The 22,916-nt window shown below is 39.8% G+C and overlaps 1 protein-coding gene across 1 annotated transcript in view; it reads right to left on the bottom strand.

The window, feature by feature from the left end:
* The window catches only part of TRUB1 (TruB pseudouridine synthase family member 1), a 39,626-nt gene extending 21,314 nt beyond the window's left edge, over positions 1-18,312 (bottom strand). Inside the window, exons 1-3 of the mRNA XM_054503867.2 lie at positions 17,922-18,312; positions 13,703-13,801; positions 5,262-5,317 (exon numbers count right to left, since the gene is read on the bottom strand). Coding sequence (XP_054359842.1) covers positions 5,262-5,317; positions 13,703-13,801; positions 17,922-18,207 — 441 coding nt within the window. The 5' untranslated portion in view covers positions 18,208-18,312. The remainder of the gene's footprint in view (positions 1-5,261; positions 5,318-13,702; positions 13,802-17,921) is intronic.
* Between the last annotated feature and the right edge of the window lie 4,604 nt (positions 18,313-22,916).

Below are 22,916 nucleotides of genomic sequence, written 5' to 3'. Positions count from 1 at the left end.
TATCTTATGGAGTCTAAAATATTTCTTTTCACTGGCTTAAATTCTACGTAGAGTCTGTGCTTTAGAGTTGTTAATTCTCCAAGACGTATACCTGGGAATTGTGAATTCTACTACTGTATTCATTACAATGTAATTCTACTGCAACAAAAGAGAGGTCCTGAAGAACATTCCATTGACCTGTGTACTCTCTGGGACTCATAGTTTCTCACTGGTATTATTCTACTCTCTACTTTACTCATCGTCAAGCTCCCTAAACCCCACAGCAGGTATTAGCTAGACATCTCTAGCAGCAAATCAGCTTCTGTTCTCTTTAGAAGAAAGAAAAATGTTTCTACTACAGAAAGTATACACAATCATTTCCTTGGATCTCAACTGAGGTGTGATTTTGAAAGCTTGTGATTTAAACCTTCACAAACAAAATAGGGATATTACTGAGGATGAGAAAGAACACTTTTTAAAAAACCTATCAAACCAAAAACATGTGGCTTTGAATGTCTTCATTAAGAAGGAACAGTTCTTTTTTATAGTTCATAAGTACAAGCCCTTTAAAATTTTCAACACAGTATTTATGAAATATATGAAAATTAATACAGTACATAGAAAAGCTACAAACTGGACTAGCCTCTGGAGAAAACTGACTAGAAATGCTGAAATCTTCAAGAGTTGGCTAAGTTTCATAGGAGCATTACTCAAGTCACACTTTAGAGTTCTCATAACTGGTTAACCTAAAAATGTTAGTGTTCTTGGGGAAAGTTACTATCCTTTGACACACCAAGAAGGGGAAACTTCATTCACTCCAATGATGACACTTGTTTAATTACTGGAGGGGGATACAAAGTCGCCTTCTGAGGAAATGCTGGCTTTGCCTGCAGGTGCCACTATGGTTTACCTGCACAGAGATATGGAGGTACCTTTATATCTGGACATGCTAGTTAGATTCTTCAGGTTTTCATAACCTTTTCATCTGGTTTCTAAAGCATTTATAAAGTAACCAACTTTGATCAACAATATAGAAAACTAATAAAGACAGCACTCCAAAACCTCATCTGTTTTCTTCTGTTCCTTCTGTCCGTTCCTTCAAAATACAACGTCTGCTATCCAGCTTTTGCTGAATGACTGGCTCAAAGAAAGTGTAATTTAGAGAAGACAGAAGAGGGACTATTTGCCCTCCTCTAGGTAAGCGACATTTTATACTCAGATCAACTTATGCCAAAGGAACACATCAGCCTAACCTCTCAGAATTTTGCCTAAACTGTATTTTACGTAGCTCCATTTCTACATCTGTTGTAAAACTATTTTTGAAAATCACCATCTATCTGTCATTTAATATCCCTTATTGTCAGAAACTTCTTTCTGGCTTTAATGTCCAAGGAAAGTCTGTCTCTCCCTTAAAGAACTGGCACACTTTCTCTTTCTGATGAGTGCAATATTTTGCCTACATCACCAGCAATCACAGATAGCAATGAAAAAAAAAAATGAAGTTAACTGTATTCAAGAGTTCCAACAGAACTTGCCTGAGTAAAATTAATTTCAGGTGTCTACAGAACATGTGGCTAGAAAGCTCCAACAGGCCTGGACCTCAAGAGAGAGACTTGGGGATAAGTAAAATACTTAGGAATAGTAATAACAGTATTTAATGAGCAATTTCCGTACACAAGGCACTGTACAAAAAGCTCACATGCTTTTCACACACATTATACACATAATCCTAAATGATCAGGCAGAGGGAAAAAAAAAAAAAGACTTGAGAAATATGATCACTGGCAGAACAAAGCTCACTCCAAGGCAGGAGAGGAAGACAATGAGGAACACAGAGCAGTGGCTCTTAACTTTTACCCTGATCTGAATGGGCGGAAAGGCAAGAAATGATTTGGGTGGTCTGATTAGTGTCTAGTCTTCATAGATGGAAGCAAAATAATGTGATGGCCTAAAGATTTTATTTAAAAGCCAGAATTTCATCTAGTAAGTGACAGTAGTTGTATGAAGTGGCACCATGTTGAAGAAGATTCTAAGGGTGTTTCTTGATTCAGCAAGAAGAAATGTTAGGCCATGTTCAATTAGCAATATCTCCAATTAGGACTGGCTAGGGAGAGAAGGCTGTCCTGTAATATGGCTGTAACAAGAACACTGAATATTTGCCATCCTAGAACTAAATATTTCTACTCTTGACGTAACTCCATCCTACACACACCAGAAGTCTAATTTTTCTAGTTGCACTGTGATGCAAATAAAAATTCATCTGTCAAAATAGGAAGTAAAGAAAAAGTGGACATTAGATCTGGGCCAAGTTAGGGGGCTGCAGCCACCATTTTTTTTAATGAAATAGAAGGAAAAGTATCAAGAATACATCATACATAGGGTTAGAGTTGGATAAAGTTTGGATGTCTGTCCCCTCCAAATCTCATGTTGAAAGGTAATCCCCAGTGTTGAAGGTGGGGCATGGTGGGAATTGTCTGGGTTATGAGGGCGGACCCCGCATGAATGGCTTGGTGCCCTCCCTGCAATAATGAGTTCATGCGAGATCTAGCTGTTTAAAAGAGCCTGACACCTCCGCCTCTCTCTCTCTCACTCCCTCTCTCACCATGCGACATGGCCACAAGTGTAAGCTTCCTGAGGCCCTCACCAGAAGCAGATACCAGCACCATGTTTCTTGTACAGACTTCAGAACCATGAGCCAAATAAACCTCTTTTCTTTATAAATTACCCAGCCTCGACTATTCCTTTACAGCAACACAAACAGACTAACACAAAGTTGTTTGATAAAATTTTTCCTTTTCATAAATGTATGTATCTATATGGTCATTACATAAAATATGTTTCTTACTATGGGTCTTAGTCAAAAAAATTTTGAAAGTCACTAGATAAGATGATCTCTAAGATTCCTTCTAGTGCTTTTTAAAAAAGAAAAAATATTTATTAACAGTTTTTAACTACTTTTTATTAAAAAGTAATCTTCAACATTAAACTCTTAATGATTTAGTTCTTTTAACATGTACATAAAATTAAAAGGATAAGAAACATAAATAGCTAACAAGACAACGATGCCTATTTTTGAAATACCTAAGAACTAGGTTTCTGTAACAAGACGTGCCTGTGGTATTCTATTTATGTTACAGTCATTTTGAGGATCAGTGATTTCACTGTACAATATTCAGGTTTCGTAGCTGAACAGAAAATTGGCTGTTACAAAATTTATACCAGAGTCAATGATGTATTTACATTTTCAGTCATAATATTTCTGAAAATATGCCTGAAATTTACAAGTAAAATCTTTCAGTAATATATAGTGTGCTGTGTTTGTGGTTTGCGGGAGGAGGGGTGAACAACGAATATCTCAATGAACTCAACATATTTTATCTTGGTAAAAAAACCCAAACAAATTCCTTAATGTAAATCTTTTTTTTATTATTAACATAAAAGTGACTTGTGTATTGTATAGATTTTAGAAAATACCAAATAATGTGGAAAAAAAAATCATCCATAATCCCATTTTAAAATAAACATTGTTCATCTTTGGGAGTTCAGAAACAAATATTAAACAACTGGCAAAAACCAGTATCAGAAACAGATTCTAAACTCTGTGTGTCACTAAGCACAATATACAAATTTACTGAGAAACTGTCAAATGCCTTCATTCTAATGCAATTTTTATACACTGTAATTTTTCAACACCAATATTTTGAAGATTACAGAGCAAGCCACACTGAAGTTTTTCATTTATCAGAGGCACTAAGATTCCTTCCAATTGAATGGCACCGATTTTTATGCCAGTTGATAACCAAAATGAGATATCACATGCAATATGTTCTATGGGGCTTTTTAAAATCTATTAATCAATCAATTAATCAATCTATGTATCTATGTATCTATCTATCTACCTACCCACCTACCTACCTATCTACCTATCTATCTACCTACCTACCTACCTACCTACCTATCTACCTACCTATCTTACTTATTATTTATAGAGATGGAGTCGTCTCACTGTCACCCATGCTGGCGTGCAGTGGCGTGATCTTGGCTCACTGCAACCTCCGCCTCCTGGGTTCAAGTGATTCTCTTGCCTCAGCCTACCGAGTAGCTGGTATTAAAGGTGTATAGCACCACGCCTGGATAATGTTTTTGGTATTTTTAACAGAGACGGGTTTCACCATGTTGGCCAGGCTGGTCTCGAAATCCTGACCTCAAGTGATCTGCCTGCCTCGGCCTTCCAAAGTGTTAGGATTACAGGCTTGAGACACCACGCTCGGACAGGGCTTTTATTTTAATACTTAAACCACTACTATGTCAAGTGTTTTCCACAGGCCAGTATCTATAATAAGTTCAGAAAATGAGGTTGCGTAGAAACTTATTTAGCAATTTTACATTGCCATATTTTAATTATATTTTACAAAAGTCATCAATCAGTCTGCAATTAACTGGAAATTGTTTTTTAAATGGTCTTTGACTACAGATTTTTTTAAAGAAACAAAAATCATTTTATCAACAATTTATATCACATTTAGAGCAAGAGTTTTAAAACAAAGTTTATTCCAGGAACATAATGAAATTTTTCGCTACCTCTTGGCATACTAAGCTTCCTTCCACGTGCATTTTCATTGGCCCTTAGTCCCAGCACTTATAACCAGCACCTAATTACTCATTAAGATACAGATATTATTCTCTCTTTGAGAGGTGGAAGAGACCCCTTCTACCAGCAGTTCACAGCTTTCCAGCCTCTCCTGCCTCCAAATAACCCCTTCTCTCTTCTATCAAATGCCTGGAAAAGTGCTTTTGGATCTATTCAAGGTTACTATCACATATGAACATACTTTGTCATCTTAAAGAGGCCCTACTCTTTTCTTTAATAAACATTTTATAACCATTGAACAAAGCATATTTTTGCTCAAGGGGCATGGTTTACAAAATGGTATTGTTTCTATAAAAATTCCAAGGTTTAAAAAAGTCTGTCACTAGAGTTTATGACATCTAAGTCCCAATCATCTAAGAAATATGATGTTTTAAAAGTCTAAATATAATTTTGTTAAATGATGAGCACTGTAGCATTGTTTCTTTAAGTCTAATTGGTTTTTCAATTAAGAATTTCCAATTTTCAGTCTCGATATTTTCAATCTCAGATACATTTACAGACATAATTAATACTCAGGAATGATACCCATTCGTGCAGTTTACTCAGTTTATTTTTTTTATTTGATAAAAATCCAATACATGTAGATCATTAAGAACATTAAAGAAAAATAGAACTATTTCAGTATTCTTACCTTGGACCCTGACAACATACTGGTCAACATTTTTGTTCCACTTCCAATTCCAACAACTACAAATCAAAGAAAGAAATATTATGACACTCTGTTCTGAAAACTAGGTTTTTAAAATAGCTATATATTTTGGTCATAATTTCCCAGCTCAAGTAATGTGAAGTGTGAAAGAGCAGATATTTAGCAAAATTTTAGGGCTCCTATTACTCCAAACAGTTGAACTTATCATGCAAGTAAGAAATTCTAAAGAAGGGACGAGAGAAGACCTTTCTCCCCATTCTCAAAGTATTAAACTCAGTAGAAACCTTAACCCAGCCAATTAGATAATGAAGCCTTAGAACAATCTCAAAGGATGCACTGGAATTTTATATGGGCACCAGTGAAAAACACATGGCACAATTAACCATGTTCAAGTGGGTATGATAAAGTCTTTTGACAGAATTCATTATTAAAGCAAAAGCCATTATCATAGCTAATGAACCATTTAAAGATGATTAGCACCCAGCAGTATATACAATCAAGAAAAGAGAAATATAACAAATCAGTCTAACACAAAGAAGAATACAAGGTAAAATGAAGGCTGAAGAATGTATTTTAACAGAGACCAAAGTACAACAATGGCCTACCTTTCTCTTAAACTTTACATTATTCATATGACAACACATTTCACTTGGTGAGGGTGAGAGGATTTAGTCACTTCTCTTTTTGTTAAGAAGCCACATTTTTGTAAGAATAGAAATATTTGTCATCAACAGATACAACTGTGCATAAGAACACAGTACAACCACCACAATTCAGAATTATAAGAGCAAACAAGGACTGCTGATTGGCAAACTGGAAAAAATATCTCCACTATTTACAGCAAATATCATTCAGTGAGTTTACCATGTATCAGATTCTACTCTAAATGCTCTCCTTTCATTATCCTATTTAATCCTCATAACAACTTTAAAAGGCCAGGTGTGGTGGCTCATGCCTGTAATCCCAGCATTTTGGGAGGTTGAGGCGGGCGGATCACCTGAGGTCAGGAGTTTGAGACCCGCCTGACCAACATGGAGAAACCCCGTCTCTACTAAAAACACAAAATTAGCCGGGTATGGTGGCGCATGCCTGTAATCCCAGCTACTTGGGAGGCTAAGGCAGGAGAATCGCTTGAACCCAAGAGGCAGAGGTTGCGGTGAGCCAAGATCATACCATTGCACTCCAGCCTGGGTGACAAGAGCAAAACTCCATCTCAAAAAAAAAAAAAAAAAAAAGAAAACTTTAAAAGATAGTATAATTACCCCTGTTGATAGATGAGGAAACAGGAATAAGAGACTAAGAACTTTGTCCAGCATCTCACAACCAGTACCTGGTAGAGTTAAGATTCAAACCAAATGGTCTAAGAGCAGACCTCCCTTCCTTTCCATTCCCTCTGCCACCTTAACTCACCTAGGCTTTCTTCTCACTGCAACCAGGCTACATCCCTGCAAACCTGACAGTTCTACATCCTATCCCTTCCTATTCCAATTCATACCACTTCATAACCATTTCTGAAACCCTATTTTTCACATTACAAAGCCCCCCAAACAATCCTTAGTAGGGTCCCAGTGCCTACAGCACCAACTCCTTATTAAAGTATTCAAAGTCAATCCTTTGAAGCCCAGCTCAAGCCCCAACTCATTCATAAAGTCAATTCCAACCTCCTCAAAACTTCTATGACACTCATCTGTATTGATCCTTCTAAGTCATATAGTTCAAGGTCTAAGATCAAAAACAGTCTGTCCTCAGTAATCCTCTGAAGAGCATAATACTCTTCAAATGACAGAACTTGTAGATACTGCTGCTGATGAGGCAAACAGGAAAGATTCAATGCAATTCGATTCCATTCAAATAAATCTCCAATCAATTTTTTTTTGAACAACTACTATGCACATAATCCCAAGAGGAATACTTCTAATGTAAAAACAAAGAAACCTGTGACACATTTCCTAACTTCGAAACAGCTTATAATCTCATCGGGAAAATAAAATACAGAAAAATCACAGTGCTCAAGAAATGTTGCCTAATGAGTGAATAATGCTAAATAACAATATGATAGTATATGATTAAGTGTCAAATGAACACAGAGAGAACCGCTGCCAAAGCAGGGCAAAGGTGGGAGCATCCTAAATGGCTAAAGAGGCCGGAGAATGCTTCATTCAAGCATTTCGGAGTTTGTATTAGGCCTTTAAAGGATGTATAGGGAACACAACAGAGAGAAGAGAAGCATGTTCTAAAAAAGAAAATAATTGCACAAACTCTCAGATATAAGGATGAGAACAGTAAGTTTATCAACTGAACACAGGGTGTCTTAGAAGCAGGCTGACATGTTTGACTTTAACATGGTTGAAATACTGAACTCATGATGGTTTCTGAGCTAGTTTAGTGACCCAGAAGGATAAAATTTAAAAGAAGGCATCTTAGACTTACCCAGCTTAATCCTCTCATTTTATACCTAAGAATAACCAAGTGCCATTGAAGTGAGGTGATTAGTGAAAGCAGAATTTTAAGAAGACTAATATGGTGGTGGCATATAGAAAAATTATCTGGAGTTGGGACCTAGCCAACCAGCAGCTTTTCATTCACAGGTTAGTTTCCTGGACAGAATTTTTACTCAGCATTTTTTCCCTTCAATCATTCAAAATTGTATTCAGTACTTATTGTGTAGGTACAGAAATAAATAAGACCTGGCTTCAGCTGTGATTTAACAATCTAATAGGGAGACAAATATTAACAAAAACCAAGAGAACAAAATGAAATTTTACATTAGCAGTATAGAAGAGCAGCAGGCAGGCTTCAAAGGTAGGAAATGGCATTTTAGCTGAACCTGGAAAGGTCAGTAGGATTTCTACAACCAAAGGTGCTAAGAGAGATGAGCAGCTTATAAAAGAAAAACATGACCAAAGGCACCACGTTTGAAAAGGTGTGCAGAATTTAGAGAGTAGATGAATAACAGGGTTTTCCATGCACTGTCGCACAATTACTACTCTCCTACTCTATCTCCCAAGTGTTCTGTGCTCACTCAAATGTCTTTTCCGTTAAAAAAACAAAAACAACTATCTCCAAACTTATCCAATGTCCTAGTATCCTATTCTCAAATCAAAAAGATAGAATTTGTTTATGATGAGAGTCTCTTTAGGACAGGCATGGACTCTATACATGTATTTCCAGCTTTCTGTAGGATCACCTTACAAGATCTGTATCTTTCCAATCGTAGGAATCTATTTTAAGAATCTGAAACACCTGGCTAATACAGATGTGTGGGTAAAAACTAAAAACAAAACAAACAAAAAGTTCTATCTATAAAGACATCTCTCACAAAATCAGTTCTGACAAAACTCTGGTAATAACCTCAGTGACCTCAAACAGGGACATCGTTAATAAATTGTATTTTAGCCACATGATGGAACATTTTATAGCCATTAAAAATAAAGTTTACAAAGAGCTTATCAACATGAACAATGTTTATGTTACAATGTTAAGTTTAAAAAATGGATATATAAGTATACACAGTGAAGTAGAGCTCAACTTTAAAAATCTGCATAGACAAAAAGCTACAAGGAAATATGGCAAAAATGTTAACTGACTATTGATGAAAGGTGGAAAATGGATAATTTTTTATTTTCAACTTTCTTGTATTTTCTAAATTTTCCCACTGTTTCTATAACCTCTAAAGTTAAAAAAAAATTTTTTGAAATGGTATATAGAAATTTTATTTACATTTTAAGTGATTTCTGATAAATAGGTGTATTCCTTTCCTATTGCTACTGTAACAAATTACCAGTCTGTCTTAAAACAATACAAACTTTTTATCATACAGTTGCGGAGGTGAGAAGCCTGAAACAGGTTTAACTAGGCTTAAAATCAAAGGGTTGGCTTGACTGTGTTCTTCTCTGGAGGTGCTAGGGGAGAATCCTTCACTAGAGCCTCCCTAGAGGACCTTTTTTTTTTTTTTTTTTTTTGCCTCCTCCAGCTTTTAGAGGCTGCCCCCATTCTTTGGCTTGTGATCCCCTTCACTCTTCAAAGCCAGCAACCACATTACTCCAACCTCTGCTTCCACTGCCACATCTCCTCTGACTCTCTCCTTCTGCCTCCTCTTCCACTTTTAAAGAATATTATGATTACATTGGGTCCACTTGGAAATTCCAGGATAATCTATCTTAAAGTCAGCTGATTAGCAACATCAATTCCATCTACAACCCTAATGTTCCTTGTGATGTAACCTAATATATTCACAGGTTATGGAAATTAGGACACGGACACCTTTAGATGGCCATTATTTTGCCTACCACGTATTTTTGAGAAACTTGTGAACCCTCTAGCAATTATGCTGTAGAATTATAAACCTGAATTTCAGGTTATAATCTTAAATTGTCAGCTAAATTCTTAATCTGCACCATTAATATTGCAAAAAAAATGTTGAAAGTAAAAGTATATTTTTTTCACACAGGTCCAGTTTTAGTTTTTTTTTGTTTTGTTTTTTTTAAAAAAGAACTTTGGGCCGGGCACGGTGGCTCACACCTGTAATCCCAGTACTTTGGGAGGCCGAGGTGGGCAGATCACTTGAGATCAGGAGTTCAAGACCACCCTGGTCAATATGATGAAACCCTGACTCTACTAAAAATACAAAAATTGGCAGGGCGTGGTGACAGTCGCCTATAATCCCAGCTAGTCAGGAGGCTGAAGCAGGAGAATCAGTTGAATTTGGGAGGTGGAGGTTGCAGTGAGCCGAGATCACGCCACTGCACTCAAGCCTGGACAACAGAGTAAGACTCATCTCAAAAAAAATAAATAAATAAAAATAAAAAAGACCCGTATACAGCACTTCACAGGATAAAGTATATATCTATATACTATAGGTACTTTGTAAGATATTTTTGAAAACCTTTTGACTCAGTTTTGGTAGACATTATCTTCTTTTAAGAGATGAAGACACATTCAGTGAAGTTACGGGATATTCTTAGGATGTATATAGTTAGTAATTAAAGCAGCCAGTAGCCAGTGTACAAACCGAAGTATGATTAGAGTTCAGTGTTTATTTTACCACACAATCAAAAATCGACTTCTCATAAGTTTCCAGAACTGCTAACTTGGACAACAAACATCCCTTACTCTGTGACTAAACACCTACAATTTTTTAAACTTTATCTCTCCTTAGAAATCACATGCATTAAAAGAAAAATTAATACATCTGACATATAAATATATTATATCATCATAAAAGTCCCTGTGTGATCAAATATAAATTAAGCCTCCAACCAGAAAACTGTTTCCAGTACAATTTCTTCCACGCATACAAATCTCCGCCCCTTCATAATACTAAAATGGAAGCTTCAACAAGATCCCTTAGGCCAAGAGTGTCCCATCTTTTGGCTTCCCTGGGTCACAATGAAAGAAGAATTGTCTTGGGCCACACACATAATACACTAACGATAGCTGATGAGCTTAAAAATAATAAAAATCACAAAAAAACTCATGATGTTTCAAGAAAGTTCACAAATTTGTGTAGGGCTGCATTCAAAGCCGCCCTAGGCCACATGCAGCCCACAGGCCAAAGGTTGGACAAGCTAGCCTCAGGTTCAGGGTAAAAACTAAACTTTCATTCACTGCCTTGAATATCACTATTTTCTGCATGCCAATGAAGAACCGCCACCAGAAATTAATAGAATTGATCTATTCATAAACAAGCAACCGATCTTATCCTCTCTTTCCTTGTATTTGTGGTGCCATGCCTGGAAAACAGTAAAGCAGAAGGGTTAGAAACACAGGCTTCAACTTAAAGGCCAACTCTAATCAACTGGTGCAGGCTACTGAAGTGCTAAGCTGGTAAGAATCATGAAGCCCTAATTTCTGCCAAGAGCACAGGGCATGAGGAACAAAAGCAGGAGCACCAGGTATCTGCCATCCACAATAGGGCAGATGCTTTGGAACTGAGATCTGGGCTCAAATCCTGACTTTGTCACTCACTAATTCTATGACAGTGAACATGTTACTTTCTCTCTCAGGGTCTTCCTTTCTTCTTCTGTAAAATGGGGATAGTAATAATCTCTCTTATAGGTTACAATGAGAATTAAACTATAGAACCTATGAATGCCCAAAACTGAAGACCTTATATACAGTAAGTGCTCAATAAATGCTTGTTATTATTAGCTGGGGTTTTGGTTTGCTTGTTTTTTTGGAGTGCAGTGGTGCAATCACAGATCACTGCAGCCTCAACTTCCCAGGCTCCAGTGATCCTCCCACCTCAGCCTCCCAAGCAGCTGGGACTATAGATATGTGTCACCACACCCAGCTAATTTTTTAATTTTTTATAGAGATGGGGTTTTGCCATATTGTCTAAGCTGGTCTTGGACTCTTGGGCTCAAGCAATCCACCTACCTCGGCCTCCCAAAGTACTGGGATTATAGGCATGAGTCACCGTGCCCAGCCTGATTTTTTCTATTTTATGTTTGTTTGTTTGTTTGTTTATTGAGACGGAGTTTCGCTCTTGTCGCCCAGGCTGGAGTGCAGTGGTGCGATCTCAGATCACTCCAACCTCTGTCTCCTGGGTTCAAGTGATTCTCCTGCCTCAGCCTCCCGAGTAGCTGGCATTACAGGCACATGCCACCATGCCCGGCTAATTTTTGTATTTTTAGCAGAGACAGGGTCTCACCATGTTGGCCAGATTGGTCTCGAACTGATTTTTTCTATTTTAACCTCAAGTAAAAATATTATTGCCAACATAAATCTATAATTTTAGAAAATACAAAATCATACAGTTTATAATGTTCTTGAAGCATACCATTTTCTTCACCAATTTTATCCTTTTAAATAAGCGCTCATTTACTTTGGATAGCTTAGATCAAGGTTTGCTGTTGTTTCTTTGTACCTAATTTTTGCTCTAAATGAAACTGAATAAAATATAAAATACCAGAGCATGTAAAAAGATAAGTATTGTTCCATAAAAGTTTGTTTCTCATATGTGGGGAAGGGGGCACTGAGAGGGATCCCAATGTATGTAGGCAGTTCTGTGACTAAGGATGCAGTTACAGAGTAAAATATACCCTAGCCTGTGTACACACAGTTCAGCAGTCCATTAAGTTGGACTTCAGAATCTCTACCAGGTGCAAAAAAAAAAAAAAAAAGATGGAATAAAAAAGGATAAAATATTTTTATTCCCTTTGATCAATTCTACCAATTTTCCTTCACAAGCAATAAAACAGTCAACTAATACATCTCCAGCAGAAAATGACTTACTCTCAAGCTTCCCCTCCTCAAGAGAGTTGATCTCAGAGATTAGATTAGAGATAGGCAGACAAACAGAGCCTTCTACCTTGTCAGGAATCCCCAAGACCAGCCCACATTCAAAGATTGATATATAGCTCAGAATTTTACACTGATGTAGTAAGAATACACAGCTGGACCATAAGAGAAAAAGACACAGAGAAATCTGGGCACAAGCTTCCTTATCCTCTCTCCCTCCTGTGAGGGGATGCTCAAGCGTGCTGCTTTCGCCAACAAAAAAAGTGGTAACACGTGTGCAATGTTTCTCTCAGGGAAGCTCATTAGAAACTCAGTGCCCAAAGCTGTGTTTTGTTTTGTTTTGTTTTGTTTTGAGACAGAGTCTCCCTCTGTTGCCCAGGCTGGAGTGCAGTGGTTTTGAGACAGAGTCTCCCTCTGTCGCCCAGGCTAGAGTGCAGGGGTGCGATCTCGGCTCACTGCAAACTCTGCCTCCCAGGTTCAAGCGATTCTCCTGCCTCAGCCTCCCAAGTAGCTGGGATTACAGGCACATGCCATCACACCCAGCCAATTTTTGTATTTTTAGAACAGACAGGGTTTCACCACGTTGGTCAGGCTGGTCTCGAATTCCTGACCTCGTGATCCATGCACCTCAGCCTCCCAAAGTGCTGATTACAGGCATGAGCCACTGCACCCGGCCCCAGTGCCCAAAGCTTTTATTGGGGATTTGACAGGATGATCACTCAGGCACCCTCTGACTTAGCAGTGGAACAAAATTCCAGATTCCTAGAAGGAAAGCTGGTGTTCTCAGAAACATCTGAGGCACAGCCAACCAGCCTTATCAGACAGAGAAGGGTGGGAACACTCCCAAAATCCAAGTTCCCAGATACCAGCCAAGGGCAAGCTGTCCAAGCAGGCCTTTCTAAAGTTAGTAATTTCAGGCCTGTTATGTTAACTCTTTTCTGTACAGAGAGAAACCTTTTTTCAAAGTCCCATCCACACATAAAAGTAGCTATTTCTAACAGCCTTGTAGGCCTTGTACCATTTAAGGGCTTCTTTAAAAGATAGCACTATATATATCCAGTAGATCTGAAACATTCCAAAATAGACTGAAAAATAGAAGGCTTTAGTCAATCTATCTGTTCTCAACCAGTGTTTCTTTCTGATATTAAGTGACAGTGGACACTTCCTTTCATATCTCTTACCCAGAACTCCTCGGGCTGCGCTGTCTAGAGTCCCTCCATGCCCAATTTTCAAAGTCTGCTTTTTCCTCTTGGTCCATTCTGGAGAAGGCATTCCAGCTTCTACGAGAGAAATGGGGATGAAAAAAAGGTGATTACCAAGACAAATGAAGTAGGATCTCCATAAACTTGGGAGGAAGAGGGGATGGCATTTTCAAAACAAATAAAAAGTATTATACAAACTTTACATGTTAAGAGACTATGACCTCATTACTAGCAAAGAAAAGATTTTAAAATGGACATTCCCTAAATTATAAAGAAAGAGTATTCCAAAATTAGCTATCAAGACAGTAGAATTCATTCTCTAAGAGAAAAACAGCATTTTTAAAAGGTGGGTAAATATCCAAGCTAACCCGCAAAAATCTAGTAAATTCGTGGTAGTGGTGGGCTGTTAGATAGAGAATCATGAAAAGAAGTTAATTTTTATATAGAAAGATACTTTTAAAAGTCCTCAATTTCCATTTCTAAATCTCTTCCATGGTCTTTGCTGCTATCTCCAGCTACCTAACATTGCGAGTACATCTCATGCAGGGCTACTTCTAAATACACTAAATTCCCAAACTCCCTGTATTCGCTGTCTCCCTCTCCTAACCAAAATTTTCAATTCATTAAAGAAGCAAATCTAGGCCGGGTGTGGTGGCTCACGCCTGTAATCCCAGCACTTTGAGAGGCCAAGGCGGGCGGATCACGAGGTCAGGAGATCGAGACCATCCTGGCTAACATGGTGAAACCCCGCCTCTACTAAAAATACAAAAAATTAGCCAGGCACAGTGGCGGGTGCCTGTAGTCCCAGCTACTCAGGAGGCTGAGGCAGGAGAATGGCGTGAACCTGGGAGGCGGACGGAGTTTGCAGTGAGCCGAGATCACGCCACTGCACTCTAGCCTGGGCGATAGAGCAAGACTGTCTCAAAAACAAAACAAAACAAAACAAAAAAAAACAAAGGAAGCGAATCTCAACAAAACGTTATGTGGAAAGCAGCTAAGATTAAGTTGCACCTTAACTTCCCAAGCATTTCGATTTTTAAAAAGAGGATGCCAGCCTGGCTTATCTCATATTCCTGTTGTAAATATAAAGTGAGCCGGGCACAGTGGCTCATGCCTGTAATCCCAGCACTTTGGGAGGCCGAGATGAGTGGATCACTTGAACCCAGAAGTTTGAGACCAGCCTGGGCAACACAGGGAAACCCTGTCTCTACCCAAAATAAAATACAAAAATTAGCTGGGCATGGTGGTGTGCAACTACAGTCCCAGCTACTAGGGAGGCTTAGGTGAGAGGACTGCTTGAGCTCAGGAGGCAGAGGTTGCAGTAAGCCAAGATTGTGCCACTGTATTCCAGCCTGGGCAACAGAGTGAGATCCTGTCCTGTTTAAAAAAAAAAAAAAAAAAAAAAGATAATGCAAAATAATGTTACTTGAAAGTACTTTGGGGAGACAGAGCCAGTGCTTCCTTCGGGATAAATATAAATTGTTTTGATGATGGCATATAACGTACTGAGAGAGTATTGGCTATTAGACTTCAAATGAGAAAGAAGAGAAAAGCAGGAACTGCTATATTGATCTATACCTGCCCCCAAGCCCATCAAACCTTCCTTATCAACACTGACACTGAGCAGAAAGAAAATAAAGCAAAGAAAATGAAACGAGTGGACAGAGAAGGAAGGAGGGAAAACAAAGCAACCGTGGAAATGCAGAAGCCAGATTAAATGGCCAAAAGGATATGCTGGCTCGGCCTCCCAACAAAATTACCACTCTACTGAGTGAGAACCATGGTCTCTGGAACACCCTGGCCTCATTCTCTAATTATGACATCACCATACTTAGAAGGGTATGGTTGTCTGCTTTGACATAAACTTCTAAGGCCAGACCTTGGTTTCAAACCCTTGACCTGTCACTTGCAATCCATCATGGATCTCTCTCACTCATAAATTAACAGAAACCTTTTGGGGAACTCTTTATATTTTCAACTTGACACCCCTTGGAGTAAGAAGGCCCCATAAATATACTATCTTCCCTTTGTGCCCAAATATACCTTCTTCTAACTTGCAGACATACTGCCTCTACTATATAAAGTGGGGAATTTGGTTCACCCCACTGAACTAAGTATTTGTGGATTTTTATTATTTTCTAGCTATAAAATTCTGGTACACTTAGGGCTTTGAAGGATCCCAACAGACAAAGAGTAGGGATTGTAGTGTAACAGGAATCAATGCAAAGAAAGACAAGGAATGGTATTAGAGGACCCAGCCACTGATTGTGGTTGTCAAACATGGCATTAGAATGTAGGTATCTTTAAGGACCTTCCCAAGGCCGGGAGCGGTGGCTCATGCCTGTAATCCCAGCACTTTGGGAGGCTGAGGCAGGTGGATCACCTCAAGTCGGGAGTTCCAGACCAGCTTGACTAACAATGGAGAAACCCCGTCTGTACTAAAAATACAAAATTAGCCAGAGGTGGTGGTGCATGCCTGTAATCCCAGCTACTTGGAAGGCTGAGGCAGGAGAATCACGTGAACCCGGGAGGCGGAGGTTGCAGTGAGCCGAGATCGTGCCATTGCACTCCAGCCTGGGCAACAACAGCAAAATTCCATCTCAGGAGAAAAACAAAAACAAAAACAAAAAAACTTCCCAAGTAATTCTGACAGCCAGTTACAATGACATTTGGAAAGCCCTAGCCTAACTAACATTAATACAGAATAGGCCAATCACAAGCAATATAGAAATCGGGGATAATGAGAATGTCTCTAGCTAAAGGTTCTAGCCTAGCAACAGCCTTGAAACAATCATTTCAATCAAGATTCAACAAGAAACTTCAGTTCTTAGAGTCAGATTAGCCAGAAAGCCAGAATATGGCTTTGTCAGAAACTTGTCTGAAAGAATGGTAATCATTACCTTAAGGATAAAAGAAAAAAAAAAGAAACCCAGAGTTTAGCTAACAAATCAGGAAAGCAGTTCTATGAAGGAAAACTAAAAAACTATGATGACACCACAATACATATCCTTGATGCAATTCCTCACTTTGACGTCCTCTGTATGACCCATCCTTTCAGGCAACAATGCAAAACTTTAATAAAGGAATGAGTAGTCGTGATACTGGAATTAAACATCTGCAGGAGTGTACCTATTTGCCCATAAACATTTAAATCTGTATTGTCAGTTACAATTTCCATCAGAATAATTTGTTTTTGCATTTTTTTAAAGTGTAAAGTTTTCCATGGGACACTAAACAATGTAAGAATGTCCCTGTACTGGTTTAATGGTGAGACAGACTACGGCCAAACTCTGGAGGGCCTTGAATAACCTAGCTAACTAGTTTTACCACAAGGTGCAGAAATTACTAGGCTATCAGCTCAGCTAAGGTAAGAGACAGTATCTTTCATCTTCAAGTCTCTATAGGCTAGCACAGACCTGGCTTATTGTATATGTCCAATGAACTTAAGGATCTTGGATGCTTTATGTGTGAAATCATCCGAGCTGATTAACGGGGTGATTCTTTAGGCTTTTCTAGTATTTTCCCAGTGTACGTGAATAAACGAATCAATAAAATGAACACTCAGCTTAGTGGCCAAGTTATATTTAGTGTTCCTCAAATGTGGTCCATAAACTACTTACACTGGAATCACCTGGAGCAACTATTTAGAACTGCAGTTTCCTAAAAATACCCCGAACTCTCCGAATCACAATCTCGGACAGGGCAGGGATTAGGAATCCGTATTTGTACAAGAGATTCTAAGTAATTGTTAGGCCCACTAAAATGTGAAAACGACTATATTAAGTCTTGGTTAACGAAGTATATCTGCATTTCCAATACATTTTGAGGAATGCAACTTTAGGGGTGCAGAGCCAGTACTTCCTTTTGGGGTTCATCCACATGAACCCAACAAAAACCTCCTGAGGGATCGATCAGATTACAGAAAACAGGTCTGCACGCCCAAGGGCAGGGTTTTATTGTGTAAGTATGGGTTTTTTTTCTCCCGTTGAGAACTACAACTGCCAAGTAGGCTACAAGAGTTCGTGCCAGGGCAAGTCCAAGCCCGAGATGCCTGAGATTCCTGTCCAGAGCTAATTCAATGGTCATTCTCCTTTTCCCCTCTTTTTGTCTCTTGAATCACGAGCGTCGCAAAAAAGCCTAATGTGCTTCCCCTCTCGCAGCGACCGCCTCAGCCTGGTCCCCACCCGGGCTGCAGTACCTGCCAGCAGCTTCTCCTTCAACCGATTCAGCAGCTCGGCTGAAGTGGGCCCTTTGGGCTTGTGCACGGCGAACACGCCGCTCAAGGACAGCAGCTTGGTAGCCAAAGCGGCCTTGGAGACCCTGGCTTCAGATCCGGTCCTGGCCGCGGCCGCAACCACCGCGGCTGCAGCCCTTGCTGACGGGGTCGCAGCCATTGCTGAGACCGTTCCTGCAGTTTCAAGGACAGGGGATGTGTCTGTTTTCAAAGACGACGAAGACACCACCGCCGCCTCAGAAGCGGCCATACTTTTGTAGCCCAGACCTGTCTCATCGTGGAGGTGCACGCTGATGATGCAACAAGAGTGCGCCTGACAGGACCCTCTTCCTCATACCGCGAAGCTGCGCAGAACGGAGAGGTCGCAAGGACTTGTGGGAATTGTAGTCCGTGGCCTTCCCATAGAGACCAAGAGCTTGCTGTGCCCTTGTACTTTAAATAGAAAAATGTTAAATGTTGACTTTTCCTGAGGCTTGTGAAGATCCATGGCTTCCTGGGCTCACTGCTTCATTGACTGTATTGTGCTCTTACATTCAGGTTCAGAATTAGAAGACATCCAAATGTGAGCTCTATTAGAGCAAGGAACTTATGTACCACGTTAACTGAGACATTCCCAAATGCCTCACATGTTGTAGGCACTTAAATAAATATTTGAAAACGTATAAATAAGTATGAATTCTTCAAATTCCCCGAAGAAACCAAGCCAATGGTAAATCACTTGGGCTTATTTTGATGCTCTTCATGCACTCCTGTTCACCCTCCCCAAACCCCCACTGCCCCCACTACAATTTTTAATAATTCTGATTTTGAGTATCAGCTCTTCTGTGGGTTGAATTCCTTAGTACACATTGCTTAGACATCAAAAGGCATTCTTGCAATTCATAAAATTTAAACTACTTTCCATTTGAGACCTCTCCCTAAAAGTTATTCACTCCCCAACAAGATTGAGGAATATTGTTTTGATTCCAGCACAAGGCAGAGTGGAGAAAAATTACTTCTGCACCAGATACATTAAATGCTATCATAACTATTGTGAGATAGATAAAGTTTGCCCTCATTGTTTTTTAGGTTTCTTTACAACCACTCTTTCTCCTCATCATACTCTTGGACTTTAATATCTAGTATTTTAGTGATGCCCCTTAGCTGCTCACAATCACCAGTCATGGGGTCCCATTTGAACTTGCACCCATTCGTGCAAGAAACACATGGCAGAACAATTTATTAAAAGGAAAAAAAATATATTTGAGGGAGTTTTTTCAGGGCGGAAAGCTGAAACTCCTAGAAGGAAATCACCTACTCTTGTGGTCTATTATAAAAGCCTAAGCTAACTGAAAAGATTGGCATATCACAAGATTAGTGGACACCTGGCCCTGCTTCAAGATGTTAATTTTTCCAGGAAGATGTTGTGACTTCAGAAGGGATGACTGCACCCAAAGGAGCATGGTGTCCATTAGCCTCAGGAAAGTGCTCTCTGTTCTTGCGCCATGGAAGCAGAGAGCCAGGGACTTGCAGGGAAGGTTGCAAGCCTTGACCAATGATGACTTGGAGATTAGAGGCCTTTTCCCGATTGTCCGGACATTAGCAAGCCTCCCTATTTCTCTTGTGGCTCTGGGGGTGAGGGATGCAGAGGGAGAGCAGAACTAGGGGTGACAAATCATGCTTATATTTGAATTTTCCATCAGCCCAGTGTAGGACCAGAGTTAATTTGATTTAAAGAAAATGAAGAAATTGATATTTCTTGCACGTTTGATTTCCGGGATGCTAGGACACAACAAAATTAATGCTACTCTGCTATCATATCGGCATTCTTGGGATCAGAAGCACCAAACTTTGTTTTTCTAAGGTAACCAACATCTCCCACATTGGGCAGGCCTTGAATTCACAGGTTTTCTTGCTCCAATACATGTATGAGATTGAGCTCTTTGGTCAACAGAAAACTGATTCATACCAGCTTGGGGGGCACAGGGGGAGATGATTTATCAGAAATACACTGGCACACTATTCAGAACCTAGAAAGTTCTCTGTCTCTGGCTGCACATCCTTCTTTTATGCTACTCACTTGTGTCTTTTTTTTTTTTTTTTTTTTTTTTGAGACAGAGTTTCACTCTTGTTGCCCAGGCTGGAGTGCAGTGGCGCAATCTCAGCTCACCGCAACCTCCGCCTCCCAGGTTCAAGTGATTCTCCTGCCTCAACCTCCTGAGTAGCTGGGATTACAGGCATGTGGCACCATGCCCAGCTAATTTTGTATATTTAGTAGAGATGGGGTTTCTCCATGTTGGTCAGGCTGGTCATAAACTCCCAACCTCAGGTGATCCGCCTGCCTCGGCCTCCCAAAGTGCTGGGATTACAGGCATGAGCCATCACGCCTGGCCCACTTGTGTCTTTATTCCTCTTTCCTGTTTCTAACAGGCCTTTTATTCTAACTCTTCATTCCACATCCTTGTTTTAAACCATCCTATTTTGATCCAATTCCAAAAATCTTCTGGATGAAGTCACTCCTGACCACCTATAGAACATAATACCTCACTCTTTCTATCCCTCTACCATGGCACTTTCCTAGCTAACTTTCTGGCTTTATTTTTTTCCATGGCACATCTCACCTGACATACTGTGAATATGATTCGGATGTTGGTTCCCTCCAAATCTCATGTTGAAACGTGATTCCCAGTGTTGGAGGTTGGGCCTGGTGGTAGGTGATTGGAGCATAGGAGTGGACCCCTCATGAATGGTTTAGCACCATCCCCTTGGTGACAAATGAGTTCTCACTCAGTTAGTTCATGTGAGATCTGGTTGTTTAAGAGTCTGGGACCTCCCTGCCCTTGCTCTCTTGCTCCTACTCTCAGCCATATGACGTGCCTGCTCCCCATTCACCTGCTATGATTGGAAGCTTCCTGAGGCCCTCACCAGAATTAGATGCCCACACCATGCTTCCTCTACAACCTGCAGAACTGTGAGCCAATTAAGCTTTTCTTTATAAATTACCCAGTCTCAGATATTCCTTTATAGTAACATAGATGGACTGATACATACCACATATTTTACTAATTTTGTTTAATGTCTGATGCCTTCTATCAGAATATCAGCTTCATGCTGACAGGAATGTTTTATTCATTGCTATATTTCCAGGACCTAGAACAGTGTCAGACATAGCACTCAATAAATACTGGGTTGTTTTGTTTTGTTTTTTTGAGACGGAGTTTTGTTCTTGTTGCCCAGGCTGGAGTGCAATGGCACAGTCTCTGCTCACTGCAACCTCCACCTCCCGAGTTCAGGTGATTATCCTGCCTCAGCCTCCCAAGTAGCTGGAATTACAAGTGCCTGCCACCACACCTGGCTAATTTTTTGGTATTTTCAGTAGAGACAGATGGGGTTTCACCATGTTGGCCAGGCTGGTCTTGAACTGCTGAACTCAGGTGATCTGCCTGCCTCAGCCTCCCAAAGTACTGGTATTACAGACATGAGCCATAGCGCCCAGCCAATAAACATTGTTGAATAAATGAATGAATGAAACTTCTATAAATGCGGATGTGATGGTTAAGACTGAGTGTCAACTTGCTTGGATTGAAGGATGCAAACTATGGCTCCTGGGTGTGTCTGTGAGGGTGTTGCCAAAGGAGATTAATATTTGAGTCAGTGGGCTGGGAGAAGCTGACCCACCTCCATCTGGGTGGGCCCCATCTAATCAGCTGCCAGCACAGCTAGAATAAAGCAGGCAGGAGAAGATGGAAGAGCAGACTTGCTGAGTCTTCCAGCCTTCATCTTTCTCCTGTGCTGGATGCCTCCTTCCCTCAAACATCAGACTCTATGTTCTTTGGCTTTTGGACTCTTGGGCTTACACCAGTGGTTTTCGAGGGGTTCTCAGATCTTCGGCCACAGACTGAAGGCTCCACTGTCGGCTTTTGAAGTTTTGGGACTCGGACTGGCTTCCTTGCTTCTCAGCCAAGCAGACAGCCTATGTGGGACTTCAGCTTGTGATCCTGTGAGTTAATACTCCTTAATAAACTCCCCTTCATATACGTCTACCCTATTAGTTCTGTCCCTTGAAAGAACCCTGACTAAAACAGCAAGTTAGTGCCTGTTCCCAGAAAAGTGGAGTGCTGAACATATAAAATAATAGATGTAAGTCACAAGCGTAGCTTACCACACCTGGCTTCAATTTCCATTATCTCATTTTACATATATGGAACTGAGGCAAAGAGAATAATATCACCTAAAGTCATATAATAAGACTCTACCTTTCTAGACCAACTTCCATGCTGCCTTCAACCACCCATGTACCTCAAAGGGTCATTAATTAATAAGATTCAAAAATTATCTACTCCAAATTTGTCACTAGCTCCCCCGTGGCTGCATTCCTGGGGCACTTCTCTGATCCCTGTCACAGTTATGTATGCCTGGGAAAGCTGTTCTTCACAAAGGCTTATTCAAATGTTGTTCACCTGTGCAGCTTTCTGTGGATGGTAGAATCAGAGAAAGTAGCAAATGATGAGTGCTTTTAGACCACATACTCCAAGTCCTTCATTTAAAAAAAGAAGCACGAAAAGGTATTCCTGAAAACCAGGGAGAGAAAGCTGAGTATGCTCAAACCTGTGTGTAGACTTGAGAAAGACATAGTTTTAAAGTCCAGAGAAAAGGATGAATATGATCCATCTTTTCATGATTTCCATAATGAAATCTGAGAGAGCTGGAACACTTTTAAAAATAACTTCTGTTATGCAATTGAAAATTCTCCTAACAGGGAAGAAAATGGTAAGGTAATTAAAGAAACCAGTGGCTGGCTGCACAAGAACTCGCTATGAAATGAAGAGTCTAAAGGAAATATGATATCTTTAGAAGTAGGCGTCTAGAAAATTTTATTTTCTAAGGTACAAATACCTGTAATGTTTTGATTTTGACCATACATTCCTTTTGTAATTAGGAAAAATAATAGTAACAAAATAAATCTTAAAATTAAGTAAA

This window comes from Pongo pygmaeus, chromosome 8 (assembly GCF_028885625.2).
Source record: "Pongo pygmaeus isolate AG05252 chromosome 8, NHGRI_mPonPyg2-v2.0_pri, whole genome shotgun sequence".
Classification (NCBI taxonomy): domain Eukaryota; kingdom Metazoa; phylum Chordata; class Mammalia; order Primates; family Hominidae; genus Pongo; species Pongo pygmaeus.
The sequence above is the reverse complement of the archived record's forward strand: the minus strand, read 5'-3'. Positions and strand labels throughout refer to the sequence as shown.